This window comes from Carassius auratus, unplaced genomic scaffold (assembly GCF_003368295.1).
Source record: "Carassius auratus strain Wakin unplaced genomic scaffold, ASM336829v1 scaf_tig00012608, whole genome shotgun sequence".
Lineage (NCBI taxonomy): Eukaryota > Metazoa > Chordata > Actinopteri > Cypriniformes > Cyprinidae > Carassius > Carassius auratus.
Genome location: NW_020524305.1, coordinates 41,213 through 68,151, shown reverse-complemented (window position 1 = coordinate 68,151; position 26,939 = coordinate 41,213). Strand labels below are relative to the sequence as shown.

The 26,939-nt window shown below is 37.5% G+C and overlaps 1 protein-coding gene across 1 annotated transcript; it reads left to right on the top strand.

Annotated features, from left to right (window-relative positions):
• Positions 1-1,988: 1,988 nt before the first annotated feature.
• LOC113073637 (zinc finger protein GLIS1-like) lies at positions 1,989-26,071 on the top strand (the record flags this gene model as incomplete). Its single annotated transcript, XM_026246459.1, has 6 exons — positions 1,989-2,123; positions 4,384-4,552; positions 9,126-9,282; positions 22,257-22,417; positions 23,627-23,785; positions 25,218-26,071. Coding segments are annotated over 6 exons (915 nt in total), but the record flags the coding sequence as incomplete, so codon positions are not given.
• Positions 26,072-26,939: the final 868 nt, after the last annotated feature.

The following is a 26,939-nucleotide window of genomic DNA, read 5'->3' as shown; positions in this document are numbered from 1 at the left end:
TTTAACAAAATTAAAACCATGGGTGATTAAAGGGCCTTCAAGTTCAGAGCAAAAGTCCCAAGAACAGTGAATCACTTAAGTCCCCAACCACATGGACCTTACAAAACAAACCCATAAATGTGCTGTTCGCTAACTTTCTTGACCCAAGTTAATTTTGTGCGCACAAAACAGGCATAAGGTTATGTCTCTATGGTTTGAAAAGGGAAAACTCATTATATCATACGCTGTTTAACACCATGCTCCGTTTGTGATAGCAACGACACATGGCAGAGAGAGACAGAAAAAGGAAATAGAGAGAGAAGCAGGCACATCTTGCATCCCACTCCAACAATTTCAGGAAAAATAAAAGTCAGGGAAAACTTGAGTTAGTAATGCCACACTAAACTGCAGAACCTCATGCTGTATCACCCTCACAGTACAGCTCCAGCGCTGCGCTACCTCCACACTGCCATGGCCAATTAACCCCCGTCTCCAGATGCCCAGCGTTGCACATTTACTTGCCTATGCGTCCTGTCACAGCCCTTCCCACATGCCTCATATACAGTGAAAAAATCACTCCCGACTGTAATGATATTTATTCTTGACTGCCTTTTTTCTTTTTGCCATTCTTAAGCTTTCTAGTTTTCTGTTTCAGTGTGTATACATGGCAGGGGGATTATATGGAATTGCACAGTGAAAACAAATAAATGCGCAGAGATGAGTTGCCCCGCGAGCGGCTTGTAAAAACAGCGTTATTTCGAGAGTGAGGGAAGGTAGGAAAAGAGAGCTAATAAAGGAAGCCTATCCACTTTCACTTTAATGACTGCCTCTTTTTAAAAAAAAACAAAAAAACAAAAAAACAGTAGTGTAAAATGCATGGGAGAAAATCACCACTACATGTTTTGGACAGAGAGAATGTTTCAGTAAAGTTTACCAATGAAGAATCATGGGTACACTGATATATATCTTAAAATGTACATTTAAACACTTCAACGCTTATAAAATGTGGGGCAGTCGTGGGCTAATGGTTAGAGAATCAAACTTGTAGCCCGAAGGTTGTGGTTCAAGCATTGTGTGCAATTGGATGGATTAAATGCAGAGCACAAATTCCGTGTACAGGTTACCGTACTTGGCCACACTTAATTTAATGTAACTTAAAAAAATAAAAACAAAGTAATATAAAACTGTCACAGTAGTTTGTAATACCTGTACATGAAGTTTTTGTACGGTACTTGTATGTCTGTCTGACATTTACCAAATGATCTATATTCTTCTTTTCTTCTTCCTATGTCCTCTCAGCTTAAAGGTAGGATACTGTCTTTCCTCTTGAACTTTGAATATTTATAAACACTCAAAATAAACAGTTATCGCACTTGTGTTTGTCCATTTACACGCAGTTTGAAAGTGTACATTTTAAGGATGATTACAGTTTGTTGTTGTTGTTGTCTGATTTAACACAAATCTAAAATAAAGAACAAATTAGCATATTTGACACCTGTGCTAGTAACCTAGAAATAACAATTTTAATGATTTTTAATTGTTTTTAATTAATTAATTAGTTTATTTTCAGCTTTTCAAATTCAATTTATTTGTAAATTTTAGATTTAAGATTTAAGATTTATATACAATTTTCAATCCCAGATTTGAAATGTAGACATTTAATACATTTTTATGTTTTCTATTTAGAAATTTGAAGCAGAAATAATGACTATTATATTATATATATATATTATATATATATATATATATATATATATATAGACTTTTTCTTTTTTTAACACAATATTTAATTTGGTAGTTCCAAATAGTTGCTTGTCTAAAATGTGATGTATTTTTAGTTTCCATGTCTGTTCATAAATGTTGTGCACCATATTTAACGTCTCTTATAAACTATAATTATAGCCACTCAATTATAAATGTCGTTGTAATGTAATTAATGTTTTTGTGTCCATAGAAGTGTGTTTCTGTGTCCTCATTGTGGCTGAACTGCATATAATTTTGATTCTCAGACTCATGTGTATTTTCCATTTCAGAAACCATATGCATGTCAGATCCCAGGCTGCACTAAACGCTACACAGACCCCAGTTCCCTGCGCAAACATGTGAAGATCCACTCCGCCAAAGAGCAGCAGGTGCGTAGGAAGGTAAGGATAAAAACATAATATCTATCAATCTCTCTCTTTTTTAAATTATCTTTACAAATCATCTCCATCAACACATCAGAGTACAATTAGATCTTTGGGTCTTGCCATTGGCCTTAGAAACATTTGTAGTCTATATTTTTCATGGTCAGTTTTGTCTTTTTTCATGGCTTGGTGCAGTTGGTTCTACTAGGGTTCTTTGAAAATCATTTCCCCAACAATAGATCAAGTCTGACCACATTTCAGCATCTACATGGTGAAGAGAGCATTCCTCATTAAAGTGGGTAATTATTAAGCAGAATGGCCCTCATTGTTGCACTAGTCTAAATGACAGCTGACTGATGCGTTCTTCTTGCTTGCCGTTGTAAGCAGAAACACATGTGAGCGTGTACTATTGTTAATTAAGCTGTGCAGCGCTATACCCCAGTGGCCAGATGTTGGGGGCCGATGTCAAACAAACACTCCCACACCACCTATCGCGAGCGACGCCTGTTATAGCACGCTGCGGCAAAGCACCAAAACCTTTGACGAATGGCTGGGAGTTTTGCACAAAGATCTCAACTCAAAAACGTGCGGTTTTGTGCTCTTTGTAATATCCCAGAACTGCAGCCGGTTTGCGTGTAGTTAAAACGTGTTTGTTTTATATCTAATTCACATGTTTGTGAGCTTTATTTATGAAAATCTTAATTGCAGTGGAATTAAAATGACATAACACATTCAAGTTGCATGTCATGGCTCATTTCGGCTATTTTTTATTGTGATGAATCGTCTCCAGATTCAGTCCACTCATCACAAATTCATGTGACCGAAGATCATTTTCCAGTTAAACATAATTCCATGCTACAATCTGAGTTTTCAAAGTCAGGGCCTAAACACATATGACTCCCCTAACTCTAAACAAATGACGCATATAATGCATGATTACTGCCAGAACTCAGATTTTGCTGCCTTATGAAGGGGAAAAATCAGCCGTGCATGCTCACCCGCAAAAGAGACCCCTTCACATCTCTGTAGCCGGGTAACGTGACATCCCAACCTGTACTCAGGGCGATGGATGTGTATGTGGGGTATGTCTTTCCCCTCATCTACTCATGTTTCCAATCAAGGGTTCCTGTTTGCAGTGAGAAATTGTTCCTCTCCAAGCTTGTCATTTCCTTTGCTGGCTGATGTGGGATGTCACCACAGACTTATGTTTTTTTTTTCTATTATTATTTAAGACTTTTGTTTGGGCCCAGTCCATTTTGACTCCCCTCATTTATTTTAATTTTTTTTACGCCGTAACTCTCTGGAACAGAGGTTTTTATTTATTTCTTCTTTTATGTGCATTCCTTCTTTCAACATAGAACTATATATATATATATATATATATAATATATATATATATATATATATATATATATATATATATTGGGGCTGTCAAAAAATAGCGCGTTAACGACGCTAATTAGTTGTTTGTTGTTAATTACGTCAAATTTAACGCATTTCACGCATGCGCAGTGTGACAAATTATTCAGGTCAGGAAAGTCTCGTCGATCTCTGATTTCTTAAGATAGTAAAAAACAGTGGCGAGCACAGCGACGAAAACACCGAAGAAGCTTAAGGTTTTACCCCAGTTACTCTCAAATACATTCATGCCAAGCTCGATAAACAGAGACGACTTTGGTAGTTGATACGCTGGAGCTTCTTCCTGTTATAGTGTCCTGTGTTTCACACTGCGCATGCGCATGACGCCTACATGCAATGCAGCGAAAATTACAGCTGGTTTTACTGGCACTTGAAGCCTTCAGAACGTGAAAATATCGATCCTAAAGTATTGTGGCAGAGCAAATGAACACCTCCCAAAAACAAGAGTGCCCAGAGTGCTGCTTATGTGATGGTGGCACATGTTTGTGTTTCTGAGTTCATTCTTTCGAGTTTCTCTATGCATAATTTCATAGATATGTGGCTATATTTAGGTTCACCTAAAACTCTTACACTATCTGTATTTAAATGGCATGGTTTGACATAGTGCTCAGGTAAATTTGATCTAAGTAAATGTTAAAACTTTTGAAATTCAGAAAAAAAGAACCACATATTGATGAATCAATACATGAAAATGATGTATCTGTGTCCTGTTATTTATCTATATTTATTTATCTAAAAAATTGTTAGGATTAATCCACTGAAAATTCTGATTAATTTGATAAAATATTTTAATCATTTGAAAGCCCTAATACATATATATATATATAATTTTTTTATTGGTTATCTTTTTGATTGACAGCTAAGGGCCTGCCCCCATTTAGAATCAGATGCTCTGAGCGAATGTCTGTCAATCCAGCATCTGCATGACTCTGCCCCTTCCCAGCATCCCCACTGCCCTGCCACCTCTCAGCACTCTCTGAATGGGAAGGAAGGCCGTTCCCCAGCACTTGGGCAGGAGATATTCACAGGTACGGCTAATTTATCCTTTGTATTCACTTTCTTTTGACAGTAATGTGAAGTGGATGAGGTATAAAAAGTAATCGGACGGAATAGAGGAATGGATTAGTTTCAATCATGGATTATAATTGTAATTTGTGGTGCTCGCTTAAACAAGCTTCACTTTTATTTTTGCTCTTACCATGATTATTAAACTTGGGTGAAGCTCTGTTTGTACTATGAACACAATGATGTGTCAAGTGGCTTGTTACTACAGTATAATGCTGCTTCCCAATTTACCTACTTATTCTATGCCCTGTACTCTTTTAGTAAAGAAATGTATGTACTCTTTTAGTGAAGAAAAGGTACATTGTTTAAAAGAAAAGAATGCAAGCTTTGGGACACACTAATTGAACAGTTGTGTCTTTAACAAACCATTCTATCACTTAATTTTGTGCATTCTGTCACGGTTTAAAACTGCCTGGTTTTGTTTTGCTTAATTTCATTTCCTACCGTATTGGAGATATCAATCAACAAAAACAGGTCCAACATCAAAACCAAAAAGAATCAGTCCCGCACACTATAGGTAATTGAATTTTTTTTTTTTTTTAACAGATTTATTCACTCACAATGTTTCAGTCCTATGACCTTCATCACATATGCCTGTGAATAAATCTGTTTTTGATACATTTGCAAGTATGTATAGTATGCAGGATTACTGAAATAATCATAATAATACTATCTGAAATTTTTTAATAATTGCATAAATGATTCCAAAGATTATGTTGACTGTAATTTTATACTTTAACTTGTGTGATTAACTGGTGTTTTCCAAACCTTGAGAGAAATGATTCTGAGACTATAGATCTTGGTGTATAGAATCCATTTCTGCTTGTTTTTGTAGGAGTATATGTGCTGTCTAATTTATGTATCCTGGGATGTTTTGTAGAGATGAGTAGAGGATTGTTCCCTCCACCCTAGAATGTACCAAAACCCAGATGTGTTGAAGTGTATGTTCACTTGCAGAACCATTTATGTGATCCAAAACCAATAAGCTACGATTTAACAGCTCAAATGGACATGACAGAATAAAGGGGATTGTAATGTTATGAAGACCATATGGTTTGATAATATCACAAACAGCTGCAGTGCACGATTTGCGTTAGATGTGAATTTTCCCATGCTACTTCCAATGTTATGCAATTCACGGTAAATTGGAGCTAGAGGACCCTTACCTTAAAATACCCAGCTATGACTCATAAGTCTTTGATTTAGAGAGGGAGGTTAAGGTTTTGCATGTTTTGTATTTTGTTTGTTTTGCATAAGTTTAACCACAGTATTTTGGTACTCCATATAAGTAATTTTTCTTGCTCTTTTGCTTGTTCTTATCATAATGCTGAACACACTGTCAGAAGAGGAGATTACATGAAAAGGCAAAACTTAGAATTCCTAGAAAAATGAAAATTCTGTTATCATTTACAAACATTTCTGTCATCCCAAACCTTATCTCTTTAATGGAAAGCAAAAGGAAACTTTATGAAAACTGTGTTGCTTTCTCTCATCTGTGCAATTAAAATGAATGGGGACTGACGCATTCAGGCTTCAAAAAAGATATCATTAAAGTATCATAAATGTGATCCATGTGACTACATTCTGGTCTTCTGAAACCAGATTTTATACGAGCAACAGACGGAAATGTAAGTTTTTATTTACTGATAATCGTTATTTACTGATAAATCATCCATCAACCATCTTCATAAACGTATAATAATAAATGATACAAATAAATTATTAAATAAATAAAAATAAAAATAATCATCATCATTATTATTATTATTATTATTATTATTATTATCATTTATTATTTCCTTTAATATAATTTACATTTTACAGTGAAATATTGTTTTTATATCATTATATTATTTATTATTTTATATTATTTATTTTTTATATATATTATTTTGTTTAATATTTTTATTTAATAATAATAACCACAACAATAATTATTGTTATTATGATTATTATCGCTACTAAATCAAATATCAAACAAAGTTAATATATTAAATAATTTGTATTGTCATTTTGTTATATCACAAGCTTTGCATATCTACAAACATTCACAGCATATATATATATATATATAATGTATGTATGTATGTATGTATGTATGTATGTATGTATGTATGTATTTATTTATTTATTTATTTTAAATCACATTTTAAATTGCAATTCATGTCAGAAAAATCTAAATTTTTCATCTCCACAAAAAAATTAAAAATAAAGTTAACTGTGGAAGAAAATAAGTTATACAGGTCTTGAATGATATGAGAGTAATGTGTTCACACTTGGAAACTTTGGTTCCTTTAAAACAAATCCTGGTGTGATTGCTCTGTTATTACGGGTTATTTGAATAAGTTTGAATGCTTCCATGTTTTGACACATTTCATAAGCTCTTCACAATTTCTCAGCCGGTAAAAGTATCATCATATGTACGCACATACAATGAGTGCATTTGACCCTATACACAGGATTGTTTTGAATGTTCAGCAAGTTATGTTGGAAAATATAAAAAGCACCTTGTTTTAGTTTTGTAACTTTAGGATCGATCCTAAAAATGACCGTATGAACACTATTCGAACCAGAACTAAATGTATAATTTTCTTTTTTGTCCTCTACCAAAGGAACAAAGAGAAGTGAACCACAAATGTGAATGCCCTAAATGATGACAGAAATTGAACTATTCTTTTAAGAGCAAATATTCAGGCAGGAGAGAGGTAGAACAGACTCTAAATGACCGCGTGAGAGTAATTTGAAGGGCAGTTGCAGAACTCCCCATCATTAAAGCATCCTTGTACAAAACACACTTCGCACTGCAACAGCCTAAATCGCCTCCAACGTGTGCCATGGAAAAATAGATGTCCTGGCTTACACGGTCTCGCTGATTTGCTCGGTTCAAAGAGGATAAGTTGTTGCTTCAGTGTGCAAATGTCTTTAGCCTGAAGGACCTGTTATGTTACTGTGGCTGTTTGTTCTTGTTTAGAGGAGAAGTAGTGGTTGGGTCTGGCCAAGATGCCTGCATTTAATGTTCCTGATGTTTCTGCCTCTCCCTATGCTTTGTTCTGTGGCCAGTAGAAAAAGAAAAGCAAAGTGGACAGTGGGTACCTCTATCACTGTGCAATTTGCACGTATAAAGTGCATTCTAGTCCTGTGTTCTGCCTTTGTGGACGTTTGCATTTGGCTGCTCCATACAATGCTGTGCAGTCTCTGTGGCTGCTTGAACATATGCTGATCATGCCATAATTATTTATTGTGATATGGTTAGTTATGGATTCTTCAACAGTAATTTCTTATCATCTATTTATCTGTCTGTCGGTCTATTTTTTTATCTATAATATCAAATACTGTTAAGATTTGTGGGATATATATATATATATATATATATATATATATATATATATGTTCTTTAAATATAATTGATATGTATACATAACTTTTTCAGAAATATAAATGCATTTGCGTCACAGAAAAAAAAATTGCTTAAAGCATTTTTACAAGTTGCTTATAATTTGAATTCAATCTTGTACTAATTATTAAACGTGTGCATTAATTAATGTACTGATTATTTAGAAATTCACACAGTCACTCTCAGCCTTTAGAGTCTGATTCTGCATCCTGGTGCACCCCCTCCCCTCTCTCCAGCAGATAACAACTAAAGCAATCATGGCCATTACACGTTGAATGCTTCCCAGTCTGGTAGCAGATGTTAGGGCTAAAGGAGAAAGCATTTAAAGACTTTGATTGATGATTTCGGGTAATGAATCAAGTTTGTAACCAGTTCAGAAAACTGTCAGATGGGCCCCACTTTCACCATAAAGCCGATGAAGAGGAGCACAAACAAGAGGGGTGCTGGGACGGACCGCTGACGACTGTCAGTGCACAGTCGTCCCTACAGAGGGCTTCTGGGAAAACAATTACTGGGCAAATTCAGAGGAACACATTAACAGCCGGAGCAACCAGGAAGAGTGTCCGCCTGTCAGTCTCTCAGGCTGCACAAGAAGCCTGGGGACGGTAGAAGCCCCTTTACGGAACAAGCAGCTATCAATTTCTTCTGGCCTGGTTTGCTTTAATGGTGGGATGACATTTGGAGCAGTTGGAGCTGATCTACCCTGTTATTTCCATTATAAACTGTGGATGAAGTTGATACATCTGCTGATTTTTGCTTCAAGGTTATGTGTCCCTGGCTAAAGATACTGTTCCTTTCATTTCAATACAAGTAGCTTCAAGTAGATCTGTCTATACTTACCAGTCCTGCCATTCCCTTAAAATTGAACTGATCTTTCAAAGATGTTACATTCAAAACTGAAACAGTCAATCAAATCCATTCAGCATAGCAACATAAATCACTTACGGTAAATTGCTAACAGCAACTAACAGGGACATTTAATTTCATCCAAAAGGGCCTTGGTGAGTTTGTGTTGTCATAACAAGCGCTTGTTGCCATTAAGGGCTGTTTTGTGGGGATTTAATTTGGTCAATGTGCTGTTCTTGAGGGCTCCTTGAGGTTTATCAGGCATGTTTTGCACATTAGTTTTGTTTGTCTTCCAGGCCTGTACGCCGGCTCCAGCACAACACACAATGGAGCCCCACTTGAGTTGCTCTCTTCTGGACCTGACCTGGCCCCCAGGCAGCCCCGCCTGGACCACGACATCGGCAGCCCCCACCATCTCTCCTCGTTGTCTGTCCTCGAGAACGCCCGAGAAGGGTGAGTTCCTAACGCACTAAGCGTCACATTTACTCCCAGTTGCTCTAACATACACACAAGTTGAATGAGATCAATGTAGATGATGTCAGAATGGATGAAGTCCATCACAGTAACAGATAGCACTGTAGTCATAGTTACACACATTGGCTCTGTTCCACTGAGTGAGCTGTGACAGAAAGGCCGTTACAGTATATCTCTGAAAGATATAGTTGCCCAAGTTGACACTGCATGGATCCTTTGAGGAAAAGGCAATCCTGCAATATGCTCTGTGAACAATCTGAGATGTCTGACGAAGTGAGAAAAAAATTATGATGTAATCTTATATTTTAGTCTAATTAAAAAGTCTTTAATGATTCACTCAGTAGTCACTTTTTCATCCTGAATGAATCATTGCTTTTGAATTGAGTGAATTTGACTCACTCATAAAGACTTTAAGAAAAGAATTGAGGGCAGCATACTACTCTTACTGTTTTTAAAGTACAAATACTAAGCAGTATACTGAATTCATCCACTGTTTTTGTAGGAATCGGTTAAGTTAATGATTCATTGATTCACTCTTAAAGACTGTTATTTGTTTCAGTCTATCTGAGTACTAATCACTGAGTATATTATTAATTGACTCACGTAAAAAGATTTTCCTTCTTGAATAAATCTGTGTTTTTGAGTGAATCAGTTGATTTGCTCTTAAAGACAGGGCCATGTTTTTCTTTCTGGAATGAATCAGTGGCTGAATTCAGAATAGTGTACTAGCATACTATAAGTATTTTATGCCATATGAAGATGTAGTAAAAATAGTAGTATGCTAGTATGTTTTATTTTTCTGAATTCAGACTGTATTTCTCAATAAATCTGTATTTTGAATGAATCATTGAGTAAATGTTTAAAGGGGGGGGTGAAATGCTCATTTTCACTCAATATCCTGTTAATCTTGAGTACCTATAGAGTAGTACTGCATCCTTCATAAATCCAAAAAGTATTTAGTTTTATTATATTCATAAGAGAAAGATAGTCTGTACCGATTTTTCCCGGAAAAACATGAGCGCCTGGAGGCGTGACGTGTGGGCGGAGCTAAAGAATCACGAGCGCCAGTAGGCTTTTGTGTTGAGAGCGTTTGGAAGCTGTGACAGCTGTGAAGGCTGAAACTGAACGAGAGCAGCAGCAGCAACGACTCGCTCCGAGCGGGGCTCGAACCCGGGTCTCCGGGAGGGGAGGGGAGGGGAGGGGAACGCACTAACAAGGAGGCAGAGATATTTTAAGCAGTTTTACTCACCGCCTGTGGTTCCAACACACACTTGTGACCCTTTTTCGTTGGGATTGCATCATCCTTAAGAAATAAACGATACGCAAATCCGTCGTCAAACTGGGCTTTGTTTGTAAAACAAGCATTTTAGAAATGCAGGGAACAAACACAAACACTTGCTCCGATCAAACTCCGTTGATGCTCTGTAAAAATAAACACCATCCACTGGTCCCTTGATGCTGTTTTTTCTTTGGTAATCTGTGCAGGGTTGTCTTGCCCTGGCAACCAAAAACACACTCCTTTTGTGACATTTCGCGACGCTCTCGCTCTGATCAGTGATTGTCTGTGCACAGCCTCTCTCTGCTCTGCTATACGGGAGCGCGCGCTCTTCCGGCAAACGTGCCCTCAGGACCCATACAAGGAAATTCCGCTCCATCTAACGTCACACAGAGCCATACTCGAAAAAAACTTTCCGAAACTTGTGACAAACCGGAAGGAGTATTTTTGGAGCAGAAATACTCCTTCAAACCTACAACTTAATTTTTGAAACTTTGTCCATGTTTAGCATGGGAATCCAACTCTTTAACAGTGTAAAAAACTCAGTATGCATGAAATAGCATTTCACCCCCCCTTTAATTTAAATTTTGAACTAATTGCTTGAGGGAATTATTTATTGACTCATAAAGACAGTCACTTGTTTAATTTCTAAATCAGTGTTTTTGAATTATTTCATTGACTCACTTATTTGTCGCCACCTACTGGTACTATGTTACCAGCAGAAACGGTCACTAAAAATACACCTGAATAATAATGACCTTTTTTATTTTAAAACCTAATAACTATGAAAAGCACCTACCCATGACTTGATGTCATCAAAATGCTTCAGAATAACTAGTCACATCCAGGTTCTTGTTACTATTGCATTGCTCCAGGTTTTTCTTATAACAGGAGAGTTTCTTTGGTAATGTGTTTCGTCTAATGTGTTTTTCACTGTGTGTAAGAACCATATTGATTTAGGGGCCTGGATTTATTTACCATGCAAAGCACCACCGGCAGATTTTTCCCTTGTCCATACAGAACGTTTGTTTGCATTGTAACACGCTCCTAAAACACACACCCTACAATGTATTTGATGCTTGTGGCTGCGCTCTTCTCTTGCTCTGGCTTCGGTGTGTATTTATTCAGCAAATCTAGATTAAACCAATGTCCCCCTAACACAACATAAACAAACTCTATGCTCTTGGTTTCAGTTTTGAGGTGTCAGTGCTGTGTAATTTAAGCAAGACCGTGTTCCCAAAAAGTGCACCTCTGTTCCTCTCTGTCTTCAAGTTGCGTTTAGCGTTCTGGAATGCTCAGAGGAGGAATACAATGAAGACTAATATAAGCATGTTACCCATTAAAAACCATGATTTCCCTCTGGACCAGCCAAGTCCAGAGCTGCAAATCCAATGTGTCATCAAGACGCAAAGTGTGTATGACAAACAGAGATGCTGGAAATGAGAAAGAGGAAAGGAGAGAAAATAGATCTGTACTTTTAAAGCATCAGATTTAAATGGGATTTTCCTGTTCTTTATCACAGTTAAATGAAAGCAAATGTGCAGTGTTAAGTAAATTAACCAATTTAACCCACATCTTGAGAATGGAAACTAATTCAAGAGCTTGTAAACAATGAGCGAAACAATAATGAGCTGTGCAACTCTTTCTAGTTCTCTTGTTCTTTTTCTCTTCCTGTTTGCTCAACTGGTAGAGCACTGCACCAAGGTTGTGGGTCTGATTCCCAGGGGGGAAAAAACATTTAGGGCTACTTAGAATGCATTGTTAATGTGTGTAAATATTTCTTTAGCCTGAAATTTGAATCAAAATTACGTTTTCGTTAGCCTAGGCCCATTGAATACAATTTCTAGCAAAAAATACTCCAACATCCATTAAATCTGCCCAGGCAGCAGTGAGTTGTCATGTTCTTTAAAATCTTTTTGGAAGGTAAGCTGTTTTTCCAGGTCGCAGAAAGAATGTAGAAAATGCTCAAGAAAATTAGCAAGCCATTTTAAAGCTCCACAAACAATTACTACTACTTGGAGAGGAATGAAAGCTGAATGAAAACAGCTCAGGGAATACGCATGAAACTCTATATGCTATTGCACTGAAGGTCACATGACATATTCAAGTGTACAGAGGACTGCTTTTCACCGATGCTGAAGGTTTAAGTCTGTGAAAACCTAAGATTATACATACCCTTCACACAAAGCATGAGATGAAGGTGTACGTGAACCTTTTTGGCAAGTAATGAGTATACGTGGAGCTTAAACATTATAGTATTTTATCCACCTAGTAAGTTAAGTGTCAGCTGTAATATTTTAACTTCCCCATACAGTCGTTAAGAAAATGTCCATCTTCTTATTTGCGGAAGTCATTAGAGCTGGGGTTCCCGACCAAAGATGTATACGCATGCATAGCATGCTTTATGTCATCCGTCCAATGCAGCATCTCTGCCAGGACCTACAACTAACCAGGTATGAAACGTCTACTTACATTTGAAGATGGATCATTTTGATTTACATGTTTAAAGCCTTGAGTATACGCTTGGCTGCCAAAGTCAACAGCAGCTGCCGCTCTTGTTTTTCCCAAATGGTTTAGCAGGACGTTAAACATTTTGATAAAATTATCTAACTTGCTCGACTCCACTGCTGCAGCCTCTGACCTCATTGCTAAATGTGTTTACCCTGGCTGAAATGGCCCATTTAGACTCCTTTTACTTCACAAATACTAGTGTCATTTTGTGAAGCTAATATTAAAATATATGCCAGAGAAAATACATTTAGTGGTCTCCTTTGTGTGGAGTTTGAGATGGAGTGATGCAGAAGTGTTCAGCTTTTGCTCAGAGGAACGTGCTCACCAGCCTGGAGGTGCTGAGGGGCTTAATGGGTGGCATTGGCATCTCAATGGCTTCATTTACATGTTTGTAGTTGACAGTTTTAGAGTAAAATTAGGAATAGCTGATGCTGGTGTACATTAATGATAATGAGAAACAGGTCTGTATTGATGAGAGGATAAACATTTTTTTATATGTTTTATTGGAGTACGTTTATATTCACTAAATTTTTTTCATGTTTTGTAAGATGTCTTTTGTGTTCGGCAAAGCTGCATTTATTTTTGAAAAAAATACAGTAAAAACAGTAGTACTTTTTGTCAAGCTGAATTATGTGTTCTTCACTGTTACGTGATCCTTTATAAATCCTTCTATTATGCTTCGTTAACATTTCTTATTATTATCAATGTTAAATATATTTTTTCTGCTTAATGTATTTGTGAAAACATGATACACTACCATTCAAATGTTTGAGGTAAGTTTTAGGTAAAAAAAAAAGAAAAAAAAAAAAAGAGAAAGAAACAACGAAATTTAATTAGTGACACCAAAGACATTTATAATGTTACTAATAATTTATGTTATTTCAAATAAATGTTTTTTTCCACTTCGATTCATCAAAGAATCCTGAAAAAACTTCATACGCAAATTGGCAGCATAAACATGTTTTCAACACTGATAATAAGAACAATTATTAATAATTGAGCACCACTAATATTTGCTAATTACTGAGTATCAGATCAGCGTATTAGAATGATTTCTGAAGGATCATGTGACACTGAAGACTGCAGTAATGATGCTGAAAATTCAGCTTTGTCATGACTTATAAATTACATTTGAGAATATATAACTGTTAATTATAATATCACACAATACTACAGTTCCCTTTCAAGGGAACTTCGAACTGCGTCCTCTAGGGGTCGCTGTGGGGAATGCCTCGTTGTGACCTGTGTCTGAAGCATACATTCAAAAAACACCAAAAACATGTTGGCCGGTGACAGCTCCTGATGTCACTACCGGTGTGACTATAGTATAAGTAGGTGCTGAGAGAACAGGTCATTCTCTTCTTCATCTTCATTGACTGTTTTGTTTGAAGTATACAGCGTTTAGGAGTTCATGTACGCCATAGCTAGGTTGCCCTGAGGGGCTTCCTGGTCACCAGGATATACCCTCTTGCTGAGGCATCGTGCGGGAAGTTCATGTGGCATTTGCGAGAAACTTCTTGTGAATGCTGTCTCAGGCAGTCCTCCCCTCATCTCAGAGGGTTATTTTTTGAGCTTGCCGCTCCAGTTTGGCCCAGTACTTCCAGGCATCTGTGAGCAGATGCCTGGGAAGCTCTTAAATCCATGCTATGGTAAGTGCACACGCTAAGCTTTGTGCACTTTCTGAAATCCACATGGTGGTTAGTGTCCACGCTGAGCACTTTGCGCACTTTCTGAAATCCTGTATGGTAAGGGTTACGCATTATTAGCCTTGTTCCTTTTCTCTGTTGAAGTTGGCTTAGACCCTGGTACTTGCCTTGGGCTCCACTTAACCAGTGTGTCTGTGTCTTTTGAAGCATCGCTCCCCTCACCATTGAGGGTTATTGTGAGCATGGTGCTTCTTTCGAGTGTTTGAATTCTCTCCCTTTCTGAGGAGTTGGATTCCTCGCTCCGTGGGCTGTTCTCGTGGTAGTTTTGTGGTCGTGGTAGTAGCAGTGCCTCCCTTTATCAAAGGCTTGCCTATGAGCATGCTACTCATTTTCTGAATTTAAAGTTCTCCTCTCACATAAGAGTTAAGTTGTCTGTTTTCCCAGAGCATCTGGAACCGGCAGCATCCGGTGAACCGGGCCCTTCATAGGCCCTAAGCTTGAAGTACGCTTAACTTCAAATTTCTAACAATCATGCTGTAGGATGAGCCCCTCTCCTCTACTGAGTGCTGGGAGTGTTGCTCCCTCAGCTAGGTATTTTACTGCTAGCCATTCCAGCATTATACAATAGATAGAGTTGATGATTCTCAAATAAATTGTTCTTGGGATACACCATTTACATTTAGAACGGTATCTCTAAAATTCATGTTATGGTAAGTGTGCACATGTAGTCTTCACACTTTCTAAAATCCACACTGTGGTAAGTTCGCACGATAGTACTTTGCATTCTTTCTTAAATCCTATATGGTGAGGGCTACGTGCTTCGTGCCCTATCTAGGGTTGGTTAAAACCCCGGTTCCACCTTCGGCACAACTTCACCTATGTATCTTTTTGATACCTACCTTAACAGGGTGTTGCTACCAGGGATCTGTTGAGACAGTTCCTTCAGCAAGCTCATGCAGACTTTGTATGATGCTAGGCTCTTGGTCATATCCACTTAAAGGAATCTATTCCTGATTCCAAGCCTTGAGCTCTACCCCAGGCCCAGGAGTCTGGCCCTAACAGGTAAGTTTTTGGGGTATGTAACCTAGGCCTGTAGCCTTTAGCCGCAGAGGAAAATGTCACAGACAGCCATCTAACATCCCAGGGGCAACTCCCTTAAAGCTTTGGTAGAGTTGGTACTTAGTACTCGCCATGGTTTTCGACATGCATTCACCTTAGCATGGTGGCATGGGTATAATGTGCCCCATAGTGACCCCTAGAGGATGCAGTTCAAAGTTCCTTTGAAAGTGAACGTCTCAGGTTACCTATGTAACCATGGTTCCCTGAGTAGACAGCAGGTTTCAGTATCACTCCCTGATCTAAACAGTAGCTGCAGTGAAACATTGTATCTTAAGCTAATTTCCCTGCTTGACTGCACATGAGCATTTGAGCACTTTAGCCTTTGAGTGTTTAGAAACAAGCAATAGGCTCAGATCAGTAGGGGCCTGATCTCTCACGAGTGGCTTTAGTTTGCTAACCAGAACTAGAAAGGTTCCTACTGACCCATGGCAAGGCAGTGGTCACTTCATTCTACAATCAGAAGAGCTTATCGTGAGGTACCAGGCATATTTCCACACTCTCTCATACACACTGTCTCCCATAGGAGCACAACCTGATAGGTTAAACAAGACAAACAGGGAACAGAGCACTCATCTTCATGAATCTTCATTCAAAAAAGGATGTGGGGGGAAAGCTCCATCTTGATCTATTTTGTCTCCAGCCAACTCCTGGGGGATTTGTGTCTGTTTGAGCATAAGGATTGCCTCACTTCTGAAAACGGCACCTCTTTTGCACGATTTGTAAGGTCTTTGACCCCTCCAACAGGGATTAAACTGGAACGTGACACTAAGGGATATGAAAACGACAGAGCTTTTCATGAACCTCACAGACTGCATTAAATAACAGTTTATTCCATCATCCTAAATGTAACTTTTCAATGTGTGTCAGGAGTGTAAAGCTAACTTAAAACCCCCAGTGCTGGTTTGTTTACATTAATGTGATTTATTTCATTTATTTATTTTAGATCAAAGTTGCTACAGTTTGTCCCATTTAGACCATAGTTCTTTGAACCTTTTGGTGGTGACTTTCTGAGCCAGACGTAGATGTTCTTTAACATGGAACAGTGAATCATGTACAGAAGAGTCACATTCACTGAATCATGTCTGATGTGCTAAGGACTTACTCATGTCAACTAAGCGATGCTCTGCTCTGGGATATTCATTACAAGTTCCCATGGAGTCACATTCAGCACTTTGCCTTTATTACTAATTCTGCTACTTTGAAGAAATACAAGCAAACTATTAAGGGTTAGGTCATTAAATACAAGTTTTGCATTACATAATTCCCCATTTTGTTGGTTCTGAAAGGATATAGTTATAATTTGTTGAATTAATGCCTCTGCAATCAATGAAAAATGCAAACAAACATCTACTTTAAAATGTATTTAATTAAAATTTATGGAATTTATTTTAAATCTCAATTGCAAGGAAATTGGCATGTTTGTGTAATCATCTTACATTTTAATACAGTTGACTGTTGACAAAATTATGCAGGGTAACAAATTCACTGTGTGATATAAAATGCATTTATATGCCCTTAAAATGTAAAATATTGGGGCAAAATAAAAAAGGCCCTGTAAGATTTTTTTGTCTTATATTTATATCATATGAAAAACTACGATAACGCACGAGGGCTATTTATATCCGAATAGTACGAGTGCAAATGTGATTTTAAACAACAGTTCAGTAAATAAGAAGTCAGTATTGTGTTGTATTTTAAATAGGCTTCTTCTGTTTTTGATAAATTTAGCCAACAAAATTATTCATTGAAAAAATTATAAAAATGTATAATAATAATAATAATAATAATAATAATAAAGTGATAGTTCACCCAATAAGAAAAGTTCTGTGATAATTTACTCCCTCGTGTTATTTCAGTCCTGCATAACTTAGATTCTGTTATGGAACATAAAAGAAAATAATGAAGAATGTTGGTAACTAAGAAAAAGAAGTCTGTTGGTAACCAAGCTGATTTGGTTATGACTTTCATCATATGAACATCATTCCTCCGATTATCTTTGTTTATGTTTCGTAGTTAATGTTAGGCCATTGTAGCCTAAACGTTTATGTGTAGTACATTTTATGTTGTATCAAATAAAATATTTCTTTCTAAAGCTACTTTTTGTAATATCTACTTGATATTTTCTCATTTAACCCAATAATTGCAGTTATTATTAATATATAATATTTTCTTTGTTATTTATTCCTGTGATGGCAAAGCTGAATTTGTGTCATGTGATCTTATAAAAATCATTCTAATATGCAGATTTTGTGCTCATTTACATTGTTTTCTTATTATCAAACAGTTGTGCTGCTTAATATTTTTTATGGAAACCGTGATACTTTTTTTCAGGTTTCTTTGATGACTAAAAGGTACAAAAGAACAGCATTTATTTAAAACATTAATGTTAAATAACAATGTAAAAGTCCTCCAGAATCAATCATATTTATTTTATTTTATTCCTTATTTAGATCCAGGGAGGCACTCTGAGTTCGACATAAGTGTCATACTCGAGCTAACCAAATGCTTTTTTTTATCACTTTTGATGATTAGATGAACATGAACTTTTGGATGAGCCATTGGTCAGTAGGCAAATAAGCTCTTATGACGGGATAGGCTGTATAGTCACAAAAAGAGCCTGAGAAGGTAAAAGCAGATGATGAGTGAAGGTAAATACTGAAGGGAGAGATTGATCTTTCATATGAAAGATTCCCCTCATTCCTAGAGCCTTAGTGAGCTGCAGCTGTTAGTGATTATTGCGTGATTCACTTTAGTTGCACATAGATGCTGCTTGTAAAAATATGAACAGTATAACTTCCTGAGTTTCCTGAGCTTGTGCTGACAGCAGCTCCCAGGGCGATTGTTGCCGCCGAGCTCTCCCCAGAAACACATGGCCGCACGTCAGATCACAGCCAGCGACTAGATCCGAACAGCTTTCCTGCATACGAACACAAGTTAGCCCGCTAACTCAAATTCCTAAACGTATATGCTGCATGCCTTGTGAAACATGGCTGTCTGAGAAAAGCCCCATGACTCATTGGGGTTACATCCGAGAACAGTAAAAAAAATATATATATATCTTTTCCTTGGAATGTCAATTTGGCTAACAGTGAAAACGACATAATGGTCTAACAGATGTAACAGCCAAGGAAGTCCTTATCAGATTCTGCGCAAATGAATGATGGGAAATATCACTCCCACACAAGGCCTGAAACATTAATAAAACAGAATTATGAGCTCATTGGAATCCAAATTTTACATTATATCTTAGCTAGGCTTAACTCTGTGGATGATAGTACAAAAGGCAATTTAAATGAAATTTATAATGTGTCTGTTTAAATGTTAAAGGTCTGTTCAGTTCAGTCATTTTCCTTTGTTTAAAGTGTTATTCATTATAGCAACAGTGTTTTTATAAAATGTTTAAAATCACTCACATGAGACCATATCACTGGCCTAATAATCACTGATTTATTTATTATTGTTATTTTTTTGTTTGTCTGGGACATATCGAAAGGTCTGTGCATTTCCTTTTAACATAGCCATTATTAGTTAAAGGGGTCATATGATGCGATTTAAATTTTTCCTTTCACTTTGGAGTGTTACAAGCTCTTGGTGCATAAAGAAGATCTGTAAAGCTGCAAAGACTAAAGTCTCAAATCCAGAGAGAGATTCTTTATAAAAGTTAAGACTTGTCCACACCCCCCTAAAAACGGCTCATTCAAACACTCCCCCACATCTCTACGTCATTACTGTATGTGGGAAGATTTGTAAAACGCTGCCCAGATGTTCACGCAAAGAAAGAAGGCGTACCTTTTATTCTCTCTCTAGCAGGTTTCACTGTGGACAAATTGGAGTCGAGCCAAGGGTCATCACATGTGGTTGCCGCAACCCCTGGCCGCTCCTTTGTCAAATCCGCTGGCCGTTCTTCACTCTAGCCGCCAGCTGCTGCTCACGTAAGCTGCAGGCCGTTCCTCAATCTAGCCCCCGGTTGTTCTTCGCTCTAGTAGCCAGCCGTTCCTCAATCAAGCCCCCGGTTGTTCATCGCTCTAGTAGCCAGCCGTTCCTCAATCTAGCCCCCGGTTGTTCATCGCTCTAGTAGCCAGCCGTTCCTCAATCTAGCCCCCGGTTGTTCTTCGCTCTAGTAGCCAGCCGTTCCTCAATCTAGCCCCCGGTTGTTCATCGCTCTAGTAGCCAGCCGTTCCTCAATCAAGCCCCCGGTTGTTCATCGCTCTAGTAGCCAGCCGTTCCTCAATCTAGCCCCCGGTTGTTCATCGCTCTAGTAGCCAGCCGTTCCTCAATCAAGCCCCCGGTTGTTCATCGCTCTAGTAGCCAGCCGTTCCTCAATCTAGCCCCCGGTTGTTCTTCGCTCTAGTAGCCAGCCGTTCCTCAATCTAGCCCCCGGTTGTTCATCGCTCTAGTAGCCAGCCGTTCCTCAATCAAGCCCCCGGTTGTTCATCGCTCTAGTAGCCAGCCGTTCCTCAATCAAGCCCCCGGTTGTTCTTCGCTCTAGTAGCCAGCCGTTCCTCAATCTAGCCCCCGGTTGTTCATCGCTCTAGTAGCCAGCCGTTCCTCAATCTAGCCCCCGGTTGTTCATCGCTCTAGTAGCCAGCCGTTCCTCAATCTAGCCCCCGGTTGTTCATCGCTCTAGTAGCCAGCCGTTCCTCAATCTAGCCCCCGGTTGTTCTTCGCTTTAGTTGCCGGCTGTTCCTCACTCAAGCCGCTGGCCGTTCCTCACTCTTTGCAAGGACAGTCTGGCGCTTCTGACTCATGATATGTAAGTAGGTTTACATATGTAAAGGATTTGCCACTGATGATTTAAACACGAGTTTTGAGCAGTGTAGACTAGCACTTGTTATCTGTAATTTCTCCAAAATTGCCAGCCCGAGACTCAAACCCACAATTTTAGGATCAGGTATCATACTCTCTTATCACAAATGCAGACATGGTTTTATGTTTACACCCTGTGATATGCAACGCAACGTATAAAAAGACGGTATAAGTCATTATAATCAGTAATAATGTTCCCACTGGATGCAACAACTGCCTCGTTTGTAATTGGTTTTATTGTTTTTGTCCTGTCATGCCGTTGTTCTGAAAATAATGTTGTTTTCTATTTTAATATATTTTAAAATGCAGTTTATTCCTGTGATGGCAAAGCTGAATTTTTAGCATAATTTCTTCAGTGTCACATGATCCTTCAGAAATCATTCTAATATGCTAATATATCTTGATTTGCTGCTCAAGAAACTTTTCTTATTATTACCAATATTGACAAAATTTGTGTTGCTTAATATTTTTTGTGAAAACTATGATACATAACGTTCAGATTTCTTTGATGAATTGAAAATTTCTAAAGAACAGAATTTATATAACATGTCTTTACTGTTACTTTTGTTAAATTTACTGTGTAACTACAGAATAAAAATATTAATTTGTTTAAAAAATATATTTCCGACAGCAAACTTTTGAACCAATCTCCTAAAAGTTAATTTTATCGGTATTTGGGAGTAGACTAGCATATACAGTGAATGGGTTTTAGCTTTAAGGGCCATGGAAAAAGCCACAAAACTCTAATATTTATTCTGTAAGGACTTTAGTATTTAGGTAAGAAAAGAACATATTTATAAATACTGTTCTCATATATTATTAGGGAGAACAAACAGGCAGTAAAGTGCATTAATTTAATTTTTTCTCAGACCCTTCATATATTACATTATACTGTATGTCCTCAATATTCTTTCCATAACAACATCATGATGAGCATCTGTTTGTCATACTTCTGTTTAAACAGGCGATTTCTTTGAGTTTGTTTTTGTTCTCTGTTCATTTCTGAAATTTAGAATATGATTCTTTGATGTGTGCACTAAAGGCAGAGAGACTTGACTTAGGGGGCAGGAACAACTTCACAGGGCCATTGGGTTGGCACTCCACGTCTCATATTTGAAGACTTGCTTGTGACAGCTGCATCTAATGGCACTAACAGAGCCTTTATTTGTTCCATTGTGTGCAAGCATGAGCAAGCTATCATAACTTCCCCAAAGCCATCACAGTGTACAGTAAGTCAGGGGCATGTTATGTATAAGTGGCATCTGGAGTGAAGAATGGGCTTGTACTCAATCAAAACCAGGCTCATGGTTTTCCATTAAAACAAGAATTGGAAAAGGATAAAGCATGTTAGAGTAAATAAAAGAATAAATGAAAACATAAATAAATAATGTTGACTCCTTTTCTGAGGTAATCCACCTAGATCTTTCTCAGGGTTAAAGGTAAAATGGGGAAAGTCAATAAAATTACTATAAAGTAATATTCACAGGACTAAACATTATATACTATATGTGAAATTGTATAGTTTTTTTGTATTTTGGTTTGTTTGTCTTCCACCCATTAATCTTAATAGTTCATGCTTACTTTCTCTCTTGTAGGTTGTCTGGAGCTTTGCTGTCTCCAGGGATCAATCTGCTGAAGGCCGCTACGTCTCCTCCACCAACACTAGAGAAGCAACAGAACTCCTCTTCGAGCCAGCAACACCTTCACACTCACCATAAACCCTACACCACCTTCCACAGCCTGCCTTCAAGTGAGGGTATGAGAACTGCGTTTGTTTGCTCTGATTTTATTGTGTGGCAGTCTTAACACACATTAAAAGTCCAGCACTTCCTTTAAAATGATTTATAACGGCACTGTAAATATAGATGTATATTGGATTACATTTTACAAGAAAATACTATTTCAGTCTTTCTACATTTAAAATCTTAATTCGGTGTGTTAATTTCCATTTCTTTGTAATTATTTGTGAAATTTAATTGAACATTTTATTAAAGGTTTATAAAAAAAAATCTAAAGTATCATATTTGATACATCAGGTTTCATGGTTCATATTTATGATATATAGGATATGTGGAGCTCAAACTCAAGGAGGGAAAAAACACTTCAGTTATATTGACATGCCCAAAATGAGCAAAAATTTGCAATTTGTTGAAGTTGCAGATAAATTAATTAGATCTTAAAAAATATAGCAGACTATTGAGATGAACCAATGAATGTCCCTCTGATGTATCATATTTGATAGTCACATTTTAAATTGAAACAACTGATGTATGGATAATCAAGTAAAGCTAAGTTGCTTGAGTCCAGTAAGAGTTCATCTCCAAATGTTTCTAACAATATAATTTGATTTTTATGTTTACTTTATTTGAATATACAAGTAGATGAAGTTGTTTTTTTTACAGGTTTTTCTGCAAACTTTTGACCATGAATAATTTTATTAACTTTAATTTAATTTTTATTAACATTTATTAACTATTATTAGAAATTTCCATATCACATATGACACATATGTTTAATGTCAGCACATGAGAATTTCATGTCAGAGAGATTCAGATAGTAGTTGAGAAAACTGGTGTAGTCTCTGCAGTGCTCTGTGCATTAGCCAGAACATGTGGGCTGAAGGGGATGCCTGGAACCACAAGAGGAAACTTTTTTCTTTTAAAATCCCCCAATCCAAAACAGCTAAGCTGTCTGTCAAAAGAACTGCTGTGAACTTCCTTGTCAGGACACAGATATATCTGTGTACCACCTCAAATCTAAGACCCCCATCTGAGAGAGACTACCTGTTGAACACTCCTGGAAGCAAACAAGGGGATAACAAAGGAATAATAAAAAAATAGAAATGCATACAGGAATACAGGATTTGCTTAAGAGCTATTTTAAGTTTTGAACGTATAGGAGAAAGCCACATTTAAATGACATTTGAGTTCTGTTGTTTTTACTTTGTATGGGTATGTGTGCACAGATTACCGTGGCAACTTTCAGAGCTGTTTCCATTTTGGCGACGGCTACAGAATGGACCAGTCCATCAGTGGAGGCCATCAACCTGCAGAGTCCCACAGCTTCAACACAAACCCACACAACGGCTTCCACATGAGCTGTTCCACCAGCACCCCTTCCACAGGTACACATATACACCTTTAAACTGCAGTCACATTAATGAAATTTTGATGGATTTTGATGAACTTGGACAGTTGGTTGTTAGTAATGTAGCTCACAAAAAGTTAATTTCAAACCGAGCAGCTTTCTGGTGGTCAACACTGCAAATTTGTATGACCAGCTTAAAACCTTTGGGAAATCTGCATGGGGAAATCTTTGTCCTGGTGATGGTGCAAAGCTCTGCTATTGACATAAAAGCATTGTTAGTCTCAGCCTCAGATGTCATGCCCATGGACCGTTGGCTGAAGATCTGATGCATACTGCACACAAAATTGGAAACACTTCGGGAGTTTCAAAGTTGTCATTCAGATTGGTTGAATTCTACAGGATTTCTGGGAGATGTATTTGTCGTGTTATTTAAAGTTCCACCTTGAAACAAATATGCCGCGACACCAAACCCCCTCATGTAAGAAGAAAGCCGTCGTCTTTACAACTGTGATAATGAGTGCTTATCAGGATAAAATAAATGCTGGATTTTCAAAAGTATGTGAAATAAGTTTGCGGCATAGAATCTGGAATGCATCCAAGAGTTTTACACACATCTGTTATTGTGGGGACATTTCCACGCCCCTAAACCTGAAGTGGCACAAGACGAAACGTGATTGGTCACTTTATCTGTCAGTCATATGGCCTCTTGGGTAGTCCTTGCCATTCAAAGCAGCCAAGGTTCACAGACCTTCTGCTGTCAGTTTGAAAGTCTGGAAAGTCTATAAGGACTTGATTCGTTTTTCCAAAATAAATGTAATTTGTGTATTGCCACTAAAAAAGAAAATAACTAAAATGATGTTTACAGTGTCTATTATAAAAAAAAAAAATTAAATAATGAATCAGCTGCAGAACCAATAAATAAACTGACTTCAGAAAGCATTGTTTCAACTTTTGCCCCACGCAAAATTTTGAGACTTAAAATGAATGTATTTCAGCTTTGAAAAATCAAAGAACAACGGAAAATGTTACTACACATTTAGCTATACAAAACCAATAATTATCAAGTAATATCTAAATCTATATAAATTAAGTTCAAGTGATATTGTCAGCTTTATTTTAGGACAACATCACCAGTAATAAGCAACATGGTTAGAAACAGGCAAGCTGATTTAGCTGGTAGTCATCTTGTCAGTTTTTTCTATCCCATATTACCCATCAAGTTTGTCTTCAGTTTCAGTACCCTACACATTATTTTTGTTAATAAATAAGTTTATTTTAAATCAGCAAAAATTGGGTAGTACCGTTAAAGAGACAACCACCTTATCTACCCACCAAAGGGGGTACATTAGTAGCATAATTATTACCTGAAGGTACTTGTGGCCTAACAGGACATTTTTTTTCCATGTTTTCTGAGAGATTAATACAAGTAACGTATTGTTCCATATGTTCCTTTTCTCCATAATGCAAAGGTTTCAGCTTGGTGTCGGACATCATAGGATCAGGTTGCCAGTTCTCACCGGGCACAGAGGAGAGTGTTTTCTTTCAGGTGGGAGGCTTTGATCGCGGCTTGAGCCAAATGTCATCAGTGTACACAGAGACATAGGACCAGCTTACCTTGTCGGCCATCAACACAATTGTCTTCTTTCAGACCAAACACTTTCTTAAATTATTTTCTTTAATCTATGCAGTTTTAGCCTGTCAAAGAGTTTACAGTTTTTCTCAAAATTCACCTTTTTTTATTTCCCTAAAATGCATGGTTGGATCACTTCATTGGACTGAAATATCTGCTTGACTAGCCTAAAAGCTGCTTTTCCATGACAACCAAGGTTAAATAATGAGGGGTTTGTGTTGAGGAGTGTTTATTTGTGGGATGTTATGAAATTGCTCAAAAGATATGTTCAAAGTATCATGAGATACTCCCTTGTCGTCTTCGCTACATCACTAGTCTTAATAAATCCAGCTGGTCAGCTCAGATCCAATTGTGACTTTGGAACAGTTTGATAGAAACTTCATAACCACCACAACTCATCAGTGATGAGTTCCACATTTCCCTCTCAGAGCTCTTTTTCTGATTTGTTGGCTGTTGTGTTGGAAACAATTATTTAGTGTTGCTGTGTTTTGTCAGTGAATGTTTGCAAATGTTTGTATTGCTTTTAATTTGGTTGTCATCATCCCAGATAAACATAGTTCTTTATTTTGTAATGGTTGATGGCTTTAATATCTACCACACTTTCATCGTATGTATAAAATGTACAGTTTGTTTAATTTTAATAATTATGTCAATCTCTGAATCTCTGAAAATAAATGAGTCTTGAATATTGCAGTCTAATGCTCATCATTGTGCATTTTAGATGTGGTAAATATGTTGACTGTTTAACTAAATAAATATGGTGTTACTCAGAATCAAATATAATTAAATTTGGTTTGAACACATTGAATTATACTGGGGAATCAAATCGCTAGATATTTTGCTAATTATTTGCATATGTTCACTTTACTTTTTTAAAGTTTATTAGAACTGATCTCAGCCATATAATTGACTGAGCAGGAAAAAAAATTATATAAGTCGGCTCTGAGCCCCACTGTGTCAGAATCTCTCGACTGAAGTGACAGTCATCTACATGAGGCCTTATAGCACAGCAGCATATGCAAAACTCGCTCCCTTATCTCAGGGAACCGAGGTTACGTTAGTAACTGGAGCACCCATTGCGCCAGTGGGGAATGCATCCAATAGTGCCATGCTATAAGCAAGTGCAGAATGAAGACGCTCTGTACTGTAATGAAGAGCACCCTGTACCGAGGGCTCCAGTTAGTCTGAGCCAATAATGATACCCAAGCCACTTAGGCTGAGGACTAAATTACATAACCCTCTCCACTTACAAAGGAGATTAGGTAAAATTAAGTTTACAAGATCCGTACCTGCAACGAAGGGACATTCTAGTTATAAAATCTAGTGAAGGTAGACGGCGTTGACCAGCCAGTGGCTGCACAAATATCACCAATAAAAACCCCTCTGGACCAAACCCAGGAGGAGGTTGTTCCTCTGGTGGAGTTTTTTCCTCACACCTACAGCAGAACACTGCAAGCCTGCTGAGGGGTAAGCCAGGGCTATAGCACTGACTATCCAGTGAGATACTTCTAAACCGGCAGACCTTTAAAGAGGCCTCTGAAGCATACAAAGTCTAAGACCA